The following is a 21,500-nucleotide window of genomic DNA, read 5'->3' on the forward strand; positions in this document are numbered from 1 at the left end:
GCCATAAGACAAACCTCAATAGACTGAAATCATACTAAGTGTATTCATATGAATCATGAAAAGTATGTTCTTCAATCAAAACTGAATTAAATCAACAATAGAAAGAAATCTGGAAATTAAAAGACAAATTCCTAAATAACCAACAGGTCAAAGAAGAAATCACAAGATAAACAAGAAAACATTTTCAGATGAATGAAACACACACCAAAACTTGTGATACAGCAAACCCAGTCCTCAGAGGGAAATTTATAGCTACAAATGAAAGAGCAGAAAGATCTTAAACCAATAACCTAATCTTCCACCTTAGGAAACTAGAAAACAAAGAGCAACTAAATCTCAAGTAAGCAGAGGTAAGGAAATAATAAAGATTGGAGTGGAAATTAATAAAACAGAGAATAGAAAAATAATAGAGAAAAATCAATGAAACCAAAAGCTGTTTTTTTGAGATCAGCAAAACTGACAAACCTTTAGCCAGACTGACCAAGAAAAATACATAGAAGACTCAAATTACTAAAATCAGGAAGGAAAGAGATAACATTGCCAGCAATCTTACAAAACAAAATAAAAAGAATTATAAGAGAATATTATGAACAACGATATGCCAATAAAGTAGATCACTTAGATGAAACTGACAACCTCCTAGAAAAAGACATAAATTACTGAAACCAACTCAAGAAGAAATAGAAAATCTGAATATACCTATAACAAGTAGAGAAACTGAATTAACAATTTAAAAGCTACCCAAAGAGAAAAGCTGAGGCCCAGATGGCTTCCATACTACAAAATACTACATAGTACAGAATATTTTAAGATACATACTGAATACTACATTCAAGATTATTGATATGAAATTCCCACCTCATTCTATGAGGTCACTGCTATTCTGATATCTAAACGAAAGATACGAAAAGAAAGCCACAAATATATACATCAGACAAAAATTCTCAACAAAACACTAGCCAACTGAATCCTGCAACATAAAGACAAGACTATACACCAAGACTGAGTGAGATTTATTACAGGAATGCAAGATTGGTTTAACAACTGAAAATCAATATATTACACCATGTTAGTAGATTAAAAAACCAAAACCACATGACTATTTCAATAGATATAGAAGAGGCAAAATCCAACACCCTCCAGGATAAAAAAGTTTAACTAGGAATAGAAGCAGGAATGGTAAAAGACAGACATCAACTTAATGGAGAAAGACTGAATGCTTTCCTCATTAAGATGTCCACTCTTACCTCTTCTATTCAACATTATACTGGAGGTTCTAGCCAGGGCAATTAGGTAAGAAAAAGAAATGAAAGACATCCAGATTGGAAAGGAATGGAAAGGAAGAAGTAAAACTATATCTAATTTGCAGATGACATGATCTCATATACAGAATAGCCTAAGAAATCCACTAAAAATCTATTAGAAACAATAAAACATTTCAGTGAGGTTTCAGGATATAAGATTAACATTAACTAATCAACTGCAGTTTATACTTGAGCAATAAACAACCCAAAAAATTAAGAAAACAATCTACTTATAATATCATCAAAAATAATAAAATACTTAGGAATAATATTTAATAAAACTGTAAGACTTGTAAACTACAAGAAAACTTGTACTACTTGAAAACTACAAAACAATGTTGACATAAAGAAGATATAAATAAACATGAAGACATGTCATGTAGATGAATGGGAAGAATTAATATTTCTAAGACAGCAACGAAGCCAAATCTAGCCTCTGTATCCCGACACTGAATTGAACCTCGGAGACAAGAGTTTTGGGTGAAGTAGAATAGTTTTATTGCTTTGCCAGGCAAAGGGGGCCACAACGGGTTAGTGTGTTCAAAACTGTGTGTCCCAAACCCGGGGGTGGCGGTGGTGGAGGTGGGGTGAGGAGTTTTATAGTCAAGGGGAGCAGTGTTGCTGGTAAGGATCAGGGTGCCTTGCTGCATTCCTTCAATCCAAAGATTATATGGCATCAGGTGATGATGGGCAAACTGTGACCTTCTCTGGAATGAAGAGTGCTTCATCAAGTAGTTAACACCTTCCATTTGGTGGGGGTTTTAGTTCTGCAGAAGAGCTCAAAGATATTGTTATGTGTATCCCTTGAGCGGGAACCAGGACCCTGCTCCTAAGGCTGCACTATTGCTTCTTGACTGCTCCTCATTTGTCTCTCCATCCTCTCCCCTCCCCGATTAGCAACTGTTTGAACCTGCCCTTTGGAACTCAGGGAAGGGGACACAGAAAGGTTTTTGTGCCCAGGAGCCCCACAGGGTCCTACTCGGTTTCAGCAATATTCCCCAAATTTTATCTACAGATCTAAGGCAATCTCTATCAAAGTCTCAGATGCCTTTTTGAAAAACTTGAAAAGCCAAAACCAATATTTCTATGGTAACACAAAGGTACCAGAATAGTCTAAACAATCTTGAAAAAGAAAAACAAAGTCATAACATTCACACTTTCCAATTTTAAAACCTACTACAAAGCTACTGTAATCAAGACAGTGTAGTACTGGCATAAGGACAGACATATAGATGAATGGAAAAAAGAATAAGAGCCCAGAAATAAACCCTTACATTTGTTTGATTTCTGGCAGGGTGCCAAGAAAAGTCATTGAGGGAAGAATAGCTTTTTCAATAAATTATGCTGAAACCATTGTACATTCATATACAAAAGAATGGATTTGGAATCCTACCTCATAACATATACAAAAATTAACTCCGAGTAGATCATAGACCCAAATGTAAGAGCTAAAACTATAAAACTCTTAGAAGAAAACATAGCAAATCTTTACGATCTTGAATAGGCAGTGTTTATTAGATATGACACCAAAAATACAAGCAACAAAAGAAAAAAATAGATTGAATTTCATCAAAATTAAAACTTTTTTGCTTCAAGGGACATTATCAAGAAAGCTAAAGACAACCTACAGAATGGGAGAAAACTTTTGCTTGTCATATATCTGTCAAGGAACTTGTATCCAGAATATATAAAGAACTCTTAAACTTAACAGTAAGAAGTCAAGTAGCCCAGGTAAAAATGGGCAAAGAAGTTGAACAGACATTTCCCCAAAAACATACACATAGGGCCAAGAAACATATGTAAAGATGAATCATTAGTATTCAGAGAAATGCAGTATCAAAATCGTGAAAAGACCCATGACAATGCTATAATGAAAAAGTCAGATAACAACTGTTGGTGAGAATGTAGAGAAATTAGAATCCTCATACACTGCTGGTGAGAATGTAAAATGGTGCAATCATTTTGGAAAAATGTTTGGCAATACCTTGAAGTGTTAAGACATAAAGTTCGTGTGTAACTGAAATTCCAGTCCTAGGTAAACATACCTGACAGAAACGAACTCACATGTCCATATAAAAACTTGTACTTGAATGTTCATAGCAGCATTATTCATAATAGTCAAAAAGTGGCGGCAACCTAAGTATCTATCATTTAATGAATGAATCAACTAAATGTGATATATCCATACAATGGAATATTTTTCAGCAATAAAAAAGAATAAAATACTGATACATGCTACAACATGGATGAATCTTGAAAACATTAAGAGAAAGAAGCCAGATGCAAAAGACAACATACTGTATAATCATATTCGTGTGAAATGTCCAGAATTGGCAAATCCTTAGAGACAGAAAGTAGATTAATGGTTGCTGCGGCTGGAGTAGGGAGTAGATGAGATGGAGAGCAGAATGGAAATGACTATTAATGTGTATGAGGTTTCTTTTTGGGATGTTGTAAATATTCTAAAATTAGATTGTGGTGATGGCTGCAAAGTTCTGAATATACATCGCAGAACTTTACACTTTAAGTGAATGATTTTATGGTATATGAAATACATCTCATTAAAGCTGTTAAAAATATATTTACCAGTAAGAGTCTGATTCCTGTATCCAGATTTCGGTTCCACCATATGTCTGTATTGGAGATCAACAAGTGCACTGATGATACAATGACTGTCTCCAATAAAGCGTTTTCTGTATTCTGCCATACCTGCAGTACACAAATTTACCACTTTATTAGGCAGAATTTGATAATCTAAGTAAACTGTTAGAGTAAACAAAATCATAATTAAATTTGGGAATAGTAAAATACTATTAAGTGCATATTAGCATTACCATTCTAAAAGCTCTTGTGAATCCAATGGAGACAGACACAGAGTGGAGTCCTTGTAAGGAACTGTCCAATGAAAGAAATGCTATCATAGCAAAAGGTGACACTAAGGCAAACAAGAAAAGAGACAAATTTAATGAAGGCAAAATAACCCCTTCTACCATATTTTATTTTGGCCTATGAGTATTTTTATGAGCACATTTAAGCAATGAGCTAAAAAAACCAATAAATAAACCAAAACATAAACGAATAAACACTTGTATGCAGTATAACATTATACAAATACAGGAATTCCATAATATTTTTGTACACTTCCTAGATAAAATACAAGTTTATTAATATTTGTCTTCCTACCTAGATTTATCAAAATCCGTCTGACAACACCAATCTTCATGAGCGTTGTTTGCTTCTCTAGGAATAAAGTCACAGTCCGCACATGCTTTGGATAGATAGGGTTCCGGAAAATTCCAAATATATAGACACTTTGAATTTCTTTAAGTATCCATAGTATTATAAATAATATCATCAAAATATAGCCAACAATAGCCTGGGGACTGTTTTTGGAATTCTGTGAGAAACCAGCAAAGTGATGCAACAAACCAGTTTCTAAGAGAGCCAAGACTAATACAATGCAGTAGAAAAGGTATTCCTTCCAAGTAAACTGTTTTTCCAAACCGTTGGGTAAAGCCTTAGATTTGGTTCCAACTCTGTGTCCGGTCACACTGTGTTTGAAGCCAAAAACAATCTCACTTAGGTTAAGACTCAGTAAGAATCCAAGTCCAGTCATGAAAAGAACCACACCAACAGTGCTGGGAATGAAATATGATGTTACAGCTGTTCCAGTAGAAATGATGAACATTATTAACAACCTGCAGAGGGGAAAAAAAAAGATCTGCTTGAAAAGAAAAAATGTTCTTTGAGAATAAATTACATATCACTTTAATATTTAAAATAATTACCGTAGGTGGGTTGACATAGATGAGCCTCCAAGGCCAAACTCTAAAACCTGCTCCATTGCCCATAAGAAAAGTGCATCAGGTGGGGGTAGGGTCCCGAGTGCCCACAGAAAGGGTAAAAATATAAACAAGATGTGTAAAATCTGATTAATTTGTTCTAGAACTGGTATATTTACCATAAACCTACAATAAAAAGAAAATATTTAAATCATACAAAACAATAAATAGAAGATCTTTAAAGGAAAAACAAAACACATACACCTCCCTTTATACCCCACCTCTGCCCTGAAACAAAAGAATATTTACAGGAAGGTCCTAATCCCAAATTGCAAAAGATCAAAAACATAAATTGTGACCACTGTCCTTCCTCTATACCAGCAAGTACTCAATTGTATACAAGTGTAGTACAGGACAAAAATATTTCTCCCTTAAATCTTTAAATTACATTGGCTGCAATTCCACCAATGATTCTATAGAGTTTAAAAATTTTAAATTTAAAATTGCAAGCAACCCTAGGAAAGCCAAAGCCTTCCTGCTGTTCATATCTTAGTAGCTAGCAAAGAGAGTAAGCTCTTCTCTTTTTCCTACTCTCTCCTGTACTGTCTTGCTCCCAGGTCCTGGAATTTGAAATCAGTATATTTAAAATCAGAGGTCAGCAACATTAGGTTATGAACATGTCTCTGGGTTAGCCTGGGAATTTAACAAACATATAATATTGTTTCTATTTTGTATAAACAGTGGTATGGATTTGAGAACACAAACTTGTACAACACAGTCTCATAAATTAGTGAAGGCTTCTATCTTAACTGGAGGAACTGGTTTTTGGTACAGCACTTACCAGTTAAACGTAACATTATCGAATTGTTTCAAATAATTTAACAAAAACTTTAAAGCACAGAGGAATAAACATTATCAATATGTTACTAAGTTTTTGGAATAAGGTTAGCCAAACACCTTGCCTGGAAGCCAACAACGCTGTAGTACTTATGGAGTTCCAAAGATAACTTTCAAAAGAGAAAACTAAATCTCAAAACTTATAGCATAATAATTGTACTTGAATATCTGAGCTGCTAGGAATCAAAGTCAAGGAGAAAGCCAACTAATATTTATACACTTAAGTGTATGTTAATAGCCGAGAAGCAAATGCATAGCAACTATGATTATAATAATGGTATAATGTGCTTCCTTACACAGATATCAGGACGATGCCAGCTAATGCACTCTGCTTCATAATGTATGTCCTTCAAATTTTTATAAGCAGAGAGAATTAACGAACACAAGGTTAACAATGTGATGCTAAATTAGAGGATACTTTCTGTAGTGTAGTTTTAAAAAAAAATTCATTTCATTCTGAGAAGAAAACACTCCAGTAACAAAAAAGAAAATCAAACCACACACAATAAGCCATAGGAAGGTCAAGGAAAACATGTAGATTTGTATAGTTTTTTGTTTGTTTGTTTTTTTAAAAGACAACACTTCTCTTGCTAACATATTCAAGGAAAGGATAATTTGTGTAAAAATAATGTATACTTAGGAAATATGTTATCCAAGTTCTATTTTACCCCCCAATCTCTTTTTGTTCTTAAGTAAACAAGCAATAGTACAGAAAAGTGTTTATACACAAGAATAGCACAATATAAGAATACATAATTGAAATAACCAAACATTGTGATTACTTTCCTGGGTGTATGACTCAGGATGATCAAACAGATGATTACTGTGGTTCTTTTATAACAGAAAAATGTTTAAATCCTAAAATTTCTGATAACATTACAGTAATTTTCTAGAGCAAAAAAATCTAAGCCCACAAGAAAAAACTGTTTTTCTAATAACCATAAAAATATTTCAAATTCTGTACACTAAGATCCACATGCCCAGAAAAAGATGTTCCTAATATGTAGTGGCTAAGATGATATAAACATGCATCATTCATTCAAACAGTTCCTGAGAGTCTATGAACTAAGCACTGAAGGTTTCACACTTGTCTTTGATAAAAATGCATAGAAAAAGTCATTTAAAATTATTAATATACAACTGTACTAGGTAGACTAAAGAATGCAGGAAGAGAAAAGATCACTACACTGTAGGGCTTGTCTCTTCAACTTTCACATTCTCTGAAAGAATATTAAGATACAACTTGACATATCTGACAACTCTCCAAATTCGAATAGAGTACACATTTCATACAGTATTTATATGCAGTATCACACCTACTACTGCATAAAGAACATCTTGATTATTATTTTGTTAATAAGAAGATAAAATTTTTCTAAAATTGAAATGGGAGGTTAATTTTTCTATATAAACTTCATATTTTCTTTAAAAATAGGTTCGAGGACTGCCTCTTTTATAGTTGAAAAAATCTTTTTATAATCATTAAACTGTAAACATTAAAACTATATTAAATCCAACTTGAATATAGTAAAAAAAAAAACATTTTATGCTCTTTTATTGAGAAATGAAAAATGAGTAGTCAAGGTAACCAAATTATAAATTAACTGAGATTTTTAAAAAGATTAAAAGAAACTAGGGCATCATTTAAATGCAAAGATGTTTTATAGCAGGTAATTTCTGATATCAGAAATGGCACAGTGAGATAGTAACTCAATAATTTATATTCTGAAAATAAGAATGTTATAAATAAATCTTTCAAAAGGGGTCAAATGTATACATATACATTTAAACTCAATTTTATTGCTAATTTTTCAAAATCAAGTTTTTAATTGTAATATATTTTATAGTTAGTAAATGGTTGTGGTACTAAGAAATCAATTACAATAGAATTTCCATAAATTAATTCTCCTCTTACAATATTTGATTAGGTGAAGAACTACAAGGGTATTATAGTGTTCTTTGGTCCATAAATGTAGCACAATTAGAAGAGGTTAAGAGTTAAGGAATAGCAGAAATCTAAGAATCGGTCAGTTTCAGTACACAAACTGGCTATATATTTTTAAATGCCTTGTCTTCTTTTGGGCTACCATAACAAAGTACCATAGACTAGGTGGCTCAAACAATAGAAATTTATTTCTCACAATCTGAGATCAGAGTGCCATTACGATTGGGTTCGGATGAGAACTCTTCCCGGCTTGCAGAGAGCCAACTTCTCACTGTATTCTCACATAGTGGAGAAAGAGAGAGAGATGGAACTCTCTGGTGTCTCTTCTTATAAGGGCACCAATTCCATCAGGAACTAGGGCCACCCTGATGACCTAATTACCTCCCAAAGACTCTCTTAAAATATCACTACATTGGGGGTTACGGCTTCAACAGAAGAATTTTGAAGAGACACACACATTCAGCCCGTAACATTCCACCCTGATCTCCCAAATTCATGTTCTTCTTACATGCAAAATACATTCATTCCTTCCCAACAGCGACAAAATTCTTAACTCATTCCAGCATCAACTCTAAAGTCCATCCTGAGGCAAAATCCTCTCCAGCTGTGAACCTGTGAAACCAGAAATGCTTTGTGCTTCCAAAACACAGTGGTGGGACCGGCAAAGGACGGACATTCCCATTCCAAAAGGGAGAAACAGGAAAGAAGGGGTGATAGGTCCCCAAAAAAGTCCAACATCTGGCAAGGCAAATTCCATTAGATTTTAAGGTTGTAGAATAATCCTCTTTTGTTTCATACTCTGCCCTCCAGGCCCCCAGGGCAGCAACATCACTCAAAAAGTTCTAGGTGAGGGTACCACCCCAAGAGCTCTGCAGGGTATTACCAGCCCCAAGGCTTCCAGAAGAGGCTTTCTAGCTTGTTGAAACCTGATAATCTCTGAATCACTTTTCAGATCATTTGGTGCTTAAGAAAAGCGCCATGTTCACCATCAAATAGCTCTAATATCCCTGTCCTGTCAAATTTAATAACTTTAATAGCCTTCATCCATTACATCTTTAGTTCAAACTGGAAGTGTTTCTGCTCTTATAATCCCAGAAACTCTTCACTGAGCGACAGTCCAGCCACACCCCTGGTGTTCCCTTCAGAACATGCTTTCTCATTTTTTGCAATATGTATACACTGAAAATTTCCCAAATCTTCAAGTTCTGGTTCCATTTTGTTTAGCAATTGCTTCTTCAATTCATCTCTCTCCTTTTATATTTTACTATAAGCAGTCAGGAGAAATCAAGCTGTTCATTCAACACTTTGCTTAGAAATCTCCTCGGCTATATATCCAAATGTATCACTCTCAAGTTCTGCCTTTCACAAAATATTAGAAAATGATTCAGCTAAGTTCTTTGCCACTTTATAACTAGGATCGCCCTCTCCTCCAGTTTCCAATAACATGCTCTCACTGCTGTCTTGAGACTTCACCAGAATTACCTTTAATGTCCACATTTCTAGCACACACTTCAAAACTCTTCCAGCCTCTACCCATTACCCAATTCCAAAGCCACTTCTACACTTTTAGGTGTTTGTTATGGGAGCACCCATCTTCTTGGTATCAAAATCTTAGCCAGCTCATAATCAAATAACATAGTCGGGTGACTTAAACAACAGAAATTTATTTCTCACAGACCTGGAGTCTGGAAGTCTGAGATTAGAGTGCTACCATGATCAGGGTATGGTGAAAACTCTCTTGCTGGCTTGAAGACAGCTGCCTTCTTATTTCATCTTCATATGTTGGAGGGAGAAATCAGGCTCTTTAGTGTGTCTTCCTATAAGGGTACTAATTCCATCATAGCAGGGCCCCACCCTCATTATCCTAATTAGCTCCCAAAGACCCCATCTCCAAATATCACCACATTGGGGGTTAGGGATTTAATATATGAATGGGGGTGGTACAAACACTCAGTCCATAAAGTGGTGCCTGTACATTTCTACCTGTGATAGAGAATGCCGCAATCTATAGGAACAGAGAAAGAAATGTCAGATTTAGAAAAGGCAAGCAAAAGAAGTCATCAAATAATTTTGTTTAAAATTGCTATTTTCTATTTTTCTTCCATAGCAAATTGATTTAAAAAAAACAATATTCTATATAATTACTATAACAAAATTAAATAAGTTATTCTATTCATCTTAAATCCACTCAATCTGTGCATTAACATTTATGTGTATAAATTCTCTATTTTCCCTTCACAGGAAAGTTCCATCTCATTTCACAGGTTTCACCCAGGCTATCTTACAGATTCATAGCTCCTTATTTAAAGTAAAACACAGGATTGAAATTTTGCTTATTTATCTTATAAAGGGTTTTCTTTTTACTCTTCAACAAGATTTAATTACTGCTTTAGGATGAATGTTTAACAAAGATTAGTCCTATGAGATTATTCATCAAAACAACCTATCACCCAATGGTTTGGTGACTTTTAATTCATAGATTCTTTTCTTTTAATACTAAGGAGAGTGCTCTTACTATGTATGCTTAAAAATAAAGTTATAAAGTATTTGATAGCTTATTACCTGTGTGCAAGATCTATAGAAACAAAGAAAAAAATATAAAGAGGTCTCATAAGAGGAGTGATTTCATAAGTATCCTGGGTTTGGAAAGTTGCAGTCTCTGTAGCTGTGTTTACAATTAATGAATATTCTCCTATACACAATGTCATCCATCCAAAGAAAAATAGTAGAACAGTGCCTCCTGCGCTGCTATAAAGCAGGGTTATTCTATTCGGAAGCAAATACCATGTTCCAAGACCACACACTAAGCCAGCAAGAACAGAATGAAAAACAGTATTGGCTGTATGTTTTTTGCCAGGAATTAGAAATTTGATGGTCTCAGCACCAGCACAACTTGTAAATTCATGTTCATCTTCCTCTGCTAAGATATCTGTGGTCAGCATTCTTTCCACTGTCACCCATCTGCTTCTGGCGTATAAACTTGTGAACTGGATGACAAATGCAGTGAAAAGCATCAGTCCACCTGAAAGTGCTGCTGTATAATAGTCCTCCAGGATGCCTAACTGGTACAAAAGTGTTCCTATTCCACCCAAAACCCATGGCATCAAAAAAAGGATAATCTGATTAACATATATGTAAGGAGGGGCACAATAGCCTAAATTGAGTCGAGGGCCTCCAAGAACAGTCTGTGGAAAGCGCTTCAGAAAGAAGTCCTGTTTGTAATCATTCAGCAGAGGCACATCTGGACTCATCCTTCTCACTCAGGATTATTCTGAAAGTCACATCCTTTTCTGTAACACAGCAGTCTCTAAGAAAAAGAAAAAAAAACTATTTGAAAATATCATACTTAAAACATGAGGGAGAAAAATCCCATATTTCCATTAGTTAGTTCCCTAGTGCAGGATTTGTAACTTCACTTCTCTAGCTCCTTCCCATTGCCTGACACATACTTGGCACAAAACAAATAGTTGCTAAGTACTTTTTTTTTAATTTGGAAAAAAGTCATATTCACTATTAATTTACCTGGAACTTAGATAAACTTGGAATTTCAGATTTTGAGGTCAAAGGAAAGTTCAAAAAGCCAGTACTCTCAACTCAAAGCTACTAGTGGTTTAACCAATCATTTCCCTGAGTGCTTCTGTTGTTTGTTTCTTAACTTTTCTATTACAAGGGTAAGCAAAATTTTTCTATAAAGGGTCAAATAGTAAATATTTTTCTGTTACAATGACTCAACCCAGCTGTTGTTGCAGAAAAGCAGCCATAGATAAGTGGATATTAGTAGCTGTCTTCCAATATAACTTTATAGTATTTATATACAAACAGGCTATGGGCCAGATTAGCCTGTGGGCCATAGTTTGCCAACCCCTGCTCTATAAAATAAGGATATTCTCTATAATTCCTTTGAATTGAAATGGAAATAGAAGTGGAAAGTAGAAATACTAAGTGTGAGTCACATCACTTAACAATTATAGTAAACTTTTCTGATAATTCAAAAAGTCAAACCCTGCTAAAATAGCATTTCAATAAAAAGCCACTGGCAGCTCAACATGCAGTAGGAAGGACAATGAACTGGAAACCAAAGGACTCCAAGAGTCAGATTACATGCTTATTATTAAGCATATTATTACTATGTTACCACATGCAAACCACTTCATGCCTCAATTTTTAGCCTCTCTTTCTCTTGTCAGTTTCCAAAATCTACCAGAACTAGCAAAACATGAAATAATAAAAGGACCCATATATGCTTTAGTCTAGATTATTTTCATTTAAGGGCCATACAAAACTAAGGATCAAATAATATGGATTCCGTTCTCTTCAACTTTCCCTTTTCCTGTTTCTGAAAAACAGTTGCCTGTTAACAAGATCAGCTAGTGAAGCATTACCTCAGGGGTCATATACTAAGTTAGAAATGAAAAATTAAGTTTAAAGCCATCTTCATAAGGACAGACATATAGACCAATAGAATAGAATAAAGCGTCCAGAAATAAACCCTCACATATACAGTCAAATATTTGACAAGGGTGCCAAGATCATTCAATGAGGAAAGAACAGTCTGCAAAAAATGGTGCTGGGAAAACTGGGTGTCCACATGCAAAAGGATGAAGTTAGATCCTTACCTAACACCATATACAAAAGGTAACTCAAAATGGATCAAGAGCTTTAAAGTATAAGACCTAAAACAACAACATTCTTAAAAGAAAACATAGGACAAAGCTTCTGATATTGGATTTGGTAATGATTTCTTGGGTATGACACCAAAGGTACAGGTAACAAAAGAAAGAGACAAAATGGACTTCACAAAAATTAAATCATGTGCATCAAAAGACACTATCAACAGAGTGAAAAGACAATTGACAGAATGGGAGAAAAAAATAAGTTGTGAATATCCAGGATATATAAAGACCTCCTAAAACTCAACAACAGAAAAACAATCTAATTCAAAAACTGGCAAAGAACTTGAACAGACATTTCTCTAAAGAAGATATATAAATGGCAATAAGTACATGAAAAGATGCTCAACATCACTAATCATTAGGGAAATGCAAATCAGAATATAATGAGAGAACACTTCATGTTCATTAGGATAACTACTATCAAAAAAAAAAAAAAAAAACCCAGAAAATAAGTGTTGCCAAGGATGTGGAAAAATTGGAACCCTGTGCACTGATGGTAGGAAGGTAAAACGGTACAGTTGCTGTGGAAAACAGTATGGTAGTTCCTCAAAACATTAAAAATTGAATTACCATATGATCTAAGAATTCCACTTCTTGATATATACTACAAAGAATTGAAAGCAGGGTCTCAAAGAAATAATTTGTATACTCACGTTTACAGCAGCATTATTCACAATAATTAAAAGGTGGAAGCAAACCAAGTGTTCATCAAAGGATGAATAAATAAGCAAAATTTAGTATATACACACAATGGAATATTATTCACCCTTAAAAAGAAAGGAAATCCTGCAAATTGCTATATCATGGGTGAAACTTTAGGACATTATGCGTGGTGAAATAAGCCAGTCACAATAAGACAAATACTATATAAATCTACAAGGTACTTAGAGTAGTCAAAATCACAGACAGAAAGCAGAATAGTGGTTGCCATGGGCTGAGGGGAGAGGAGAATGGGTCGTTACTGTTTAATTGGTATAGAGTTTTACAAGATGAAAAGAATCACGGAGAGAGACAGTGATGATGCCTGCACAACAATGTGAATGCATTGAGTATCACTGAACTGTACACTTAGAAATGGTCAAGATGGTAAATTTTATGCTCTGTGTATTTTACCACACACAAAAAATTTAAAGCCATCTTAAAGTAACCTTTCTTCCTATCAGTTTAGAAGAGTCTTTCTGCAAGTCACTTCTACCAAACCAACATCAGCCATGGAGGGAGCTTTTGGGTATCACAAAAGGTTTTTTGGTCATCACTAAGAATTACTACCTTAGAGCACCTCTTGCTATACTTTTGGGAAATTCTTTATACTGTAAATGTTTATCATCTTATATCTTCCAGCTACTAGCCTTAGCTCTATATAGAAAGTCATAGCTTTTACTCACATGACAGCCCTGCAAGTACTCACAAAATAACAGAACCACAGGGCCAGATGGAACCTTAATGGTTGATCGTTTAATCTCAGGAAATGAAAAGATTGCCTTCCTCCCCTCTGAATGAGCATATCTCCTGTACCGATGTCAGTGATGTCAGTGTATTGTACTGATATGCTTGTTCAGTACAAGCCATAGGTAAGTAAGGACATGCTCCTATGAGTGTGGGTAAAGATTCTGATTTCAATTATCTATGGATGATACTATCAGACAGGAAATTGAGCTTGGATGGCTGGCCTGAGCATTTTGAAGAATCTAGATGTACCTGAAATTTCCCCAGGGAGTTAGGTAAAAGCTGACCCCTCCTTTTCCACTGAGGCAAGTGAGGAACAAGGTGAGATGGCTCCCTGGGAAAGGAAGCCAGAAATCGAAGATATCTTATAAACTAGATTATCTAGCTGCATGTTACTATCCATATTCATTAACCTTTTAGTACTTCTGAGTCTTTTGTAAATTTAGTTTAAATGTTCACCCATTTGATGGAATACTCTGTGATTAGATTCCAAACAGTGGAATATTCTCAAGATCTACTGTTGATTTGGAAACATGGAAAGATGCCCACAATATACTGCAAAGTACAATAAACACACTGATGATCCCATTTGTATAAAAAAAAAATAGTACACACACTTGTCCGTATACATGGTTATTCGGTGTGTATAAGTGTAAAAAACTTCAAAAGTCATACTCACTAGGCTGTGTTTGTGTGTATTTTACATATAACATTTTGACACCTCTTTAAAGTACCAAATATCCTCTAGAACTCTCAACCCATGCCCTGTAAACACATCCTGTGGCCTTCTGGCCGTCTGCTCATACCCTTTCCTTTGCCCAGGATGTCTTCTCCTTCCTTCCATAATTACTAATCTTAGTCAACTTTCAAGATTCAGTTTAATCCATACTGAAAATTTTGCAGAGCACTTAGACCAAACTATGCCTCTCTCCTATCTGTGTATCAAAAACATTGCTTGTTCATAGTACTCATCTTGTAACATGTATCAACAGAGGGCATTTCTTGTATTGTTCACCTCTTTACATGTTATCTTTTCAAATGTTTTTCTTTTCTCTGCTATTAAGTTATTTGTGGGTAAGGGCCAAATCTTGAGATACTTCTGGTTCTCCATAATATTTAGTAAAATACTGTACCTTGGCACAGAAAGGCATGTATTTAGTACATTACTGGCATAGCTTAAGTAAGATGATTAAAGTTGGAGAACATTAAATATTGTTGTTAAAAGGGAAGTTGGATGTTATTTACTGTTTTTGAAAACTTCTTCCAGCATATCCTGCCTCATTCAAAACAGTAAATCCATAAACTCTTTATTCCCAGTTTTTAAATGTTTGGAAAGTATCTTCATTTATTTTTCTTATGGACTAAATAATGGCGTCTAATGATAGTACTATTGGCTCAGAGAAGATTTTGCCTAGAGCAGTATAGTATCCCAGTAATACTGGAGCAGGATGGGCCTGAGGGAGAAACATGGCTGGGTTTCTCCCATGGAGAAGGAAATGGCTAGAGGATTTTAACATGTCAGAAGTCCAATTTTAATTTGCTCCTTGTCTTATGCTACACTTTAATCTCCTTCATTACCAGGAAGGAGCAACTAGCTCTTACTGGGAGAGAAAAACAGGAAGAACGGCAGACACAAGAGGCAAAATAAGGCAGGAGCGATAATAAAGTGAGGGCAGATGAAAAAGTATGAAGGGTATAAGTTCCCTCAAGAAGCCTTTAGGAGAATGGGGGAGGACACTGGGATGGCGATTTATTTTAATGGAATATAAAAAGAAAGGCTGAAGGATACAGGATTGTTTGCCCTACAGAATGTTTTTTGAAAAGGTGTCTGTGGTCAAAGAAGTTTGAGAAACTATATACCAGATTGCAATCTTGAAGAGTCACAATGGATATCAGCAGACTAAAGACTCTGAGACATCTTCAAGTTAAAAAAAATACCACTGCAAATCTGCTTAAAATATGTCATTTGAGATTTCCAAACTTACTTGTCCTTGGAACCCATTTTTCCCTTGATATCTAATAACAGATCATGTGTGCAGTGTTTTATGGAAACTGCTTTCAGAAATATCGGCCTGGGCTTCAATCACAACCTTAAAGATTTAGGTAGGTGAAGTAGAGTTAAAAAGATATACCAGTTAAGGAGGAATGTCATGAACAAAGGTACACGAGAAAAAAAATTATGGAAATTTGATAGCAAGTACATCAGGTTGTTTTTTCTAGTATTTTAAGGATAAAAGAGGATTACATGACAGATATTGTAAATTCATTTAGGCAAAAATTATGATAAATTGGTACTGTTTGACTTAAACTTTAATTACAGATCCTGGAATACTTCAAAAATATTTTATTTGTATGAAATGACAGTTACATTTCTATAGAGAGATCTTCTAAGTCCTAATCTGGATTAGTAGCGTGAAAAAATAAAATCAGAATAATTAAAACAAACTCCCTGGGGCTTCCCTGGTGGCGCAGTGGTTGAGAGTCCGCCTGCCGATGCAGGGGACACGGGTTCGTGCCCTGGTCCGGGAAGATCCCGCATGCCGCGGAGCGGCTGGGTCCGTGAGCCATGGCCGCTGAGCCTGCGCGTCCGGAGCCTGTGCTCCGCAACGGGAGAAGCCACAGCAGTGAGAGGCCCGCATACCACAAAAAAAAAAAAAAACACAAAAACTAACTCCCTGAATGAGAATTTGGCATATGCTCTGAAAGACTGTTAAAGACAGATTGATGCATTTATATGGCTGCTACCTCCAACATGTTAAAATGAAAAATGTCTCAAGGCTTAGGGAAAAAAATTTTAAAGCTGTGAAAAGAGAAGTTAAGGGATAAAGGTGGCATCACAATAATCATTTAGGCCATATGCTTTCTTCATATGCTACTCTGAAAGCAGGCCAACAAAATAGCCATAGAAATGTTACTTTTTTTGGAATTTGAGCCACATTTCTTACCCATTATCCAAAAGGGTAGGAAACAGAGATCAATTTAGCAATGACCTAGAAAGGAGTACTTAGTTACCAAAACTTTAACTCAGTAACCATGCAATATATCAGACTGAAAATCCCTTAAAACAAAGAAAGAGATAACAAAAAGTGGCAGTTTTGGGGGATTATACTGAATTTATAGTTCTCTAAATTTGGCAAAAAATTCCTAGAAATAGAAGTTTTAGCAATTGCCTGATTTTGGTTAGCAAAGGTTACTTTTTTTTTTTAATCTAGCATATTGTTTTTATTGTTGGTTGATTTTATTCATTGAATCCACACATTTATTTTCTGTTCTATTACATTAGATTTTTTTTTTACGGCAAGGACACTTAACATATGATCTACCCTCTAAAATTTTCAAATGTACAATACAGTATTGTTAACTAACAACACAATGTTGTACAGTAGATCTCTAGAACTTATTTATCTTGTATAACTAAAACTTGTTAAACAGCAACTCTCCATTTATTCCTCCCCCAAGTGCCTGGCACATCATTCTACTCCCTGTTTCTAGGACTTGGATGATTTTAGATACCTCATGCAAGTGGAATCATGCATTATTTGTCCTTCCATGATTGTCTTATTTCATTTACCATGTCTTAGGCTCATCCATGTTGTCACATATGGCAGGATTTCTTTCCTTTTCAGGGCTTACTAATATTCCATTTTATGTATATACTACATTTTCTTTATCCATTCATCAGCTGATGGACATTTGGTTTGCTTCCACTTTTTGGCTATTATGAATAATGCTTCAGTAAACATGAAAGTGCAAATATGTTGAAAGACCTTGCTTTCAATTCTTTTGGATAAATACCCAGAAGCAGAATTGCTGGATCACATGGCAGTTTTATTTTTAATTTTTTGAGGATTCCCCATACTGTTTTCAGTAGCACTGTCCTACTTCTGTGTGATGTACCATTTTGTATTCCCACCAACAGTAGGAAGCTTCCAATTTCTCCACATCCTCCCCAACACTTGTTATCTTTTGTTTTTTTATAACAGCTATCCTAACAGGTGTGAGGTGATATTGAATCCACACATATTTACTGAGCACTTCTGCACTGTACCTCAACTATAGTTTTGTTGTACTTTCAGGAAACTTATTATGTTTTAATATACTTGTCAAATTTTACTAAATCTGGCAAGATATGAAACAACTTAATTCTCAGTTACTCTGGATAGAAATCATCTGTCATCACCAGAACACATATGTGTATTTTTTAGATAGCCAAGTACTAACTGTTGAGGGTACTAATAGGAATCTACAGATGCAAAGATAGTTACCCCTGTAATTATGAAAATACTCTATGGAATCTGAACCAAATGCTATGCCATGGATTAACAGCTAGATTCTTGAAGAGTCTTTTGAAAGACATCTGGTGCTTAAAGATGAAAAATACATTTCGTGCTTTAGTTTATCGATTATGTAGGAAGCACACTCCTCCCTTACCAGTAAAAGGAAAATCTACCCAAGTGCCTAAAAAGAACAAGGACGTTAACATCTCTTTGGCTATACAAAATGGTAATTTTTTAAATTCCAGATTTTGAAGGGTCTTTCAATTTAAGAGTTTTCTGTAAATTCACAGGAATTGGTATGTAGGGAAAACTCTGACTGGATGGGAGGGGTGATTAGATAGCTCAAAGGATCTATTTATTGCAGATTATGTATTGGCAAAGCTTCCCAGGTGGAATGATGAGTTGTTGGTTCTATGATTCACACTTCCCAAATGTACAACACTAGAACATGAACTGATAGCATTCCATTACTTACAGAAAACTAAGATGGTAGGAAATAGCCAAAGGTCACATCAGAGCATCATAAATGTGCAGCACTGCCAGTAATACTTCTGCTCCTATCCCAATCTACCCTTCCCACACCTCACACATCTCAGCCATTATAAATTCAAATGGATTAATAAGCTCTTCCTTCAAAATCAAGTATCAGGCAAATGAAGTCTACCACTCACATGAATTACCAGAAATAAATCAATATATTTTACAGAAAGTAAAATTGAGAACCTGTGATATTAAGTGACTGAACCAACACATAATGTCAGCTGGAAGAATACAGAGTTTTTCAATCACACCAAGCTACTGCCATATGAAAGGAAAGTTTCTTTCGTGAATTAAGAAATAGAAGGACAAATCTGGAAAAAGGGTTTTCCGAGGAAGGTGGACCTAAGAGAAATCTACAAATGTCAAAATAGGAAGCTTTTGTTAGCTAAGCCAGCATGGCCATGGCAGGTAGGACTGCTTGATAAGACATAAACACAAGTGGGGAAAGCGTCTAAAAGAAAAGGTTCTCACCATGAAGAAAGTGAAAACAACTCACAGAATGGGAGAAAATTATTCCAAAAAATATATATGTTAAGGGACTTATAACTAGAATATAGAAAAATCTCTTACAACTTAATAATGAAAAAACAAATAATTTAAAAATGGGCAAAGGATCTGAATTTCTCCAAAGATAATATACCAATGGCCAGTATAAGCACACAAAATGATGCTCAACAACATTACTCATTGGGGAAATGCAAACCAAAACCACAATGAGATATCACTTCAAATCCACTTGACTGGCCATCAGAAAGACGGACAATAACAAGTACTGCTGAGTTTATGGAGAAATCAGAACCCTCAAGTGATAATGTAAAATACTGCAGCTGCTTTGGAAACAGTCTAGCAGTTCCTCAAAAGGCTAAACATAGAGTTACCCTATGACCTAACAATTTCATTCCTAGGTATTTACCCAAGAGAAATGAAAACATAAGTCTACACAAAAATTTGTACATGAACATTCATAGCAGAAATATTATTAATAGCCAAAAAATGGAAACAACATAAACGGCCATCAACAGATGAAATAAAATGTAATATATCCATACAATAGAATAGTAATAGACTATAAATGACATTGAAGTACTGATGCATGCCGCAACATGAATGAACCCTGAAAACAGAATGCTAAGTGGAAGAAGCCAATCACAAGAGGCCACATATTGTATAATTCCATTTATATGAATTGTCCAGGACCAGCAAATCTATAAAGACAGAAAACAGATTAGGGTATGCCTGGGCTGGTGGATATAGTGAGGACTGGGGGCAGGGAGAGTGACTGCTAAAGGGTACAGTGCTTCTTTTGGGAGTGATGAACATGTTTTAAAATTGAATTGTATGGAATGTGAATTTTTATCTCAATAAAGTTCTTACAGAAGAAAAAGAAACAGAAAAGATCCCCAACGTGGTATTTTCTGTGGCAGTTAATAACTAGCAGGCATCTCTTTAAGTAGGAAATTTTAAAGCAATGGTCAGGTGCCCAAACAGTTAAATTACTAAAATGGCAACGTGTGAACTGGCTTTGGATGCTATGATAACGGTTTGGAAATTTGGCACAGGTGGTAGTAGACACTCAATAATATAAAGGATGGTCTTTGCCCTAAATGCAGAAATGAGCTAACAAAGGAAAAATCCACCTAATATTATACAGCTGAATAAGAGAGAAAATCAGTTCAGAGGCCTGATAAGTGACTTCTGATGGAGTAGACTTCATTGAAGTAAATGTTGGCCCTTGATAAACAGCGGGCTGTGGAGAGAGGATGCAGATCAGTGGGGAAAGAGTTATTCCTGTTCAGGGGTCCATGATTTGACCACTATGGGGCAAAAGGGGAGATAAAAGAGAGAATGAACACAGTAGTAAGGGGCATAGTGTGTAAACTTTATTGGGATAACAAAGCCATCCCTAAACTAAGACTGAAAGGGCCATTTTCCATTTCGCAAGTGTCTCTTAGAAATAAAATGCTAAAACTCAACGGGCTAACGCTGCCTTACGAAAGAAAATTAAAATCACACCAGATTGATGCCTCTAGCGACTGAGCTCATCTCACGTCTTAAAAAGTGCAATAATCACTCTGCACAGCCTTGGAAATTAAGGCTACCAAGAAGTTCCCAGGTGGGTGTCGGGAATCCAACGTACCTCGAGTCACCTGAAGGAAGAGGCGACGCGAAGGCATCCGGGGGACTGCGTTTTTGCAGGTAAACCCGTATAGGGCGCTCCCGCCGGGAGGCTGCCTGCGGTCCGAACGCGGAGGCAGAAGAGCTGTGGCGGCCGGGGCAACCAGCTTATCGCGGTGACGTCTCGACCCGCTCCCCGTTTCCATGGCTAACGTCAACTCCGGCGGGCGCCACCCGGCGCGGAACGGAGCTCGCGTGCTCTGGGGAGGGCCGGGCGCTCCGCTCGCCCCGCCCCTTAGCCTGAGGTCGCGTCTGGGCGTCCAGCCTCCGGCCCACCAGGCGAGGCCGAGCGCAGGGAGAGGCGCGCTTCGTCCGCTCCCAGGCCCGGGCCAACGCTCGCCTGGCCGAAAACCTTGGGAGTCGCTTGGGTTCCAGCCTCGCCTTGGGCCCAGACGCGGCGCCAGGGTTCGCAGCGTCAGGGTTCGCAGCGTCAGGGTTCACAGCGTCAGCCCTGAACTTTC

General features: G+C 36.1%; 1 protein-coding gene across 3 annotated transcripts in view; it reads right to left on the minus strand.

Moving 5' to 3' along the window:
• The window catches only part of PCNX4 (pecanex 4), a 45,341-nt gene extending 24,157 nt beyond the window's left edge, over positions 1 to 21,184 (minus strand). Inside the window, exons 1-6 of one of the 3 annotated variants that reach the window (XM_082647107.1) lie at positions 21,002 to 21,184; positions 10,491 to 11,235; positions 5,093 to 5,272; positions 4,488 to 5,002; positions 4,139 to 4,239; positions 3,891 to 4,013 (exon numbers count right to left, since the gene is read on the minus strand). In XM_082647107.1, coding sequence (XP_082503233.1) covers positions 3,891 to 4,013; positions 4,139 to 4,239; positions 4,488 to 5,002; positions 5,093 to 5,272; positions 10,491 to 11,179 — 1,608 coding nt within the window. In that variant the 5' untranslated portion in view covers positions 11,180 to 11,235; positions 21,002 to 21,184. Of the gene's footprint in view, positions 1 to 3,890; positions 4,014 to 4,138; positions 4,240 to 4,487; positions 5,003 to 5,092; positions 5,273 to 10,490; positions 11,339 to 21,001 lie in introns of those variants that run through there. The other 2 variants (XM_082647109.1, XM_082647108.1) reach the window with 2 other exon arrangements.
• Positions 21,185 to 21,500: the final 316 nt, after the last annotated feature.

Source organism: Grampus griseus (genome assembly GCF_964374135.1).
Source record: "Grampus griseus genome assembly, chromosome: 2".
In the NCBI taxonomy this organism is placed as follows: domain Eukaryota; kingdom Metazoa; phylum Chordata; class Mammalia; order Artiodactyla; family Delphinidae; genus Grampus; species Grampus griseus.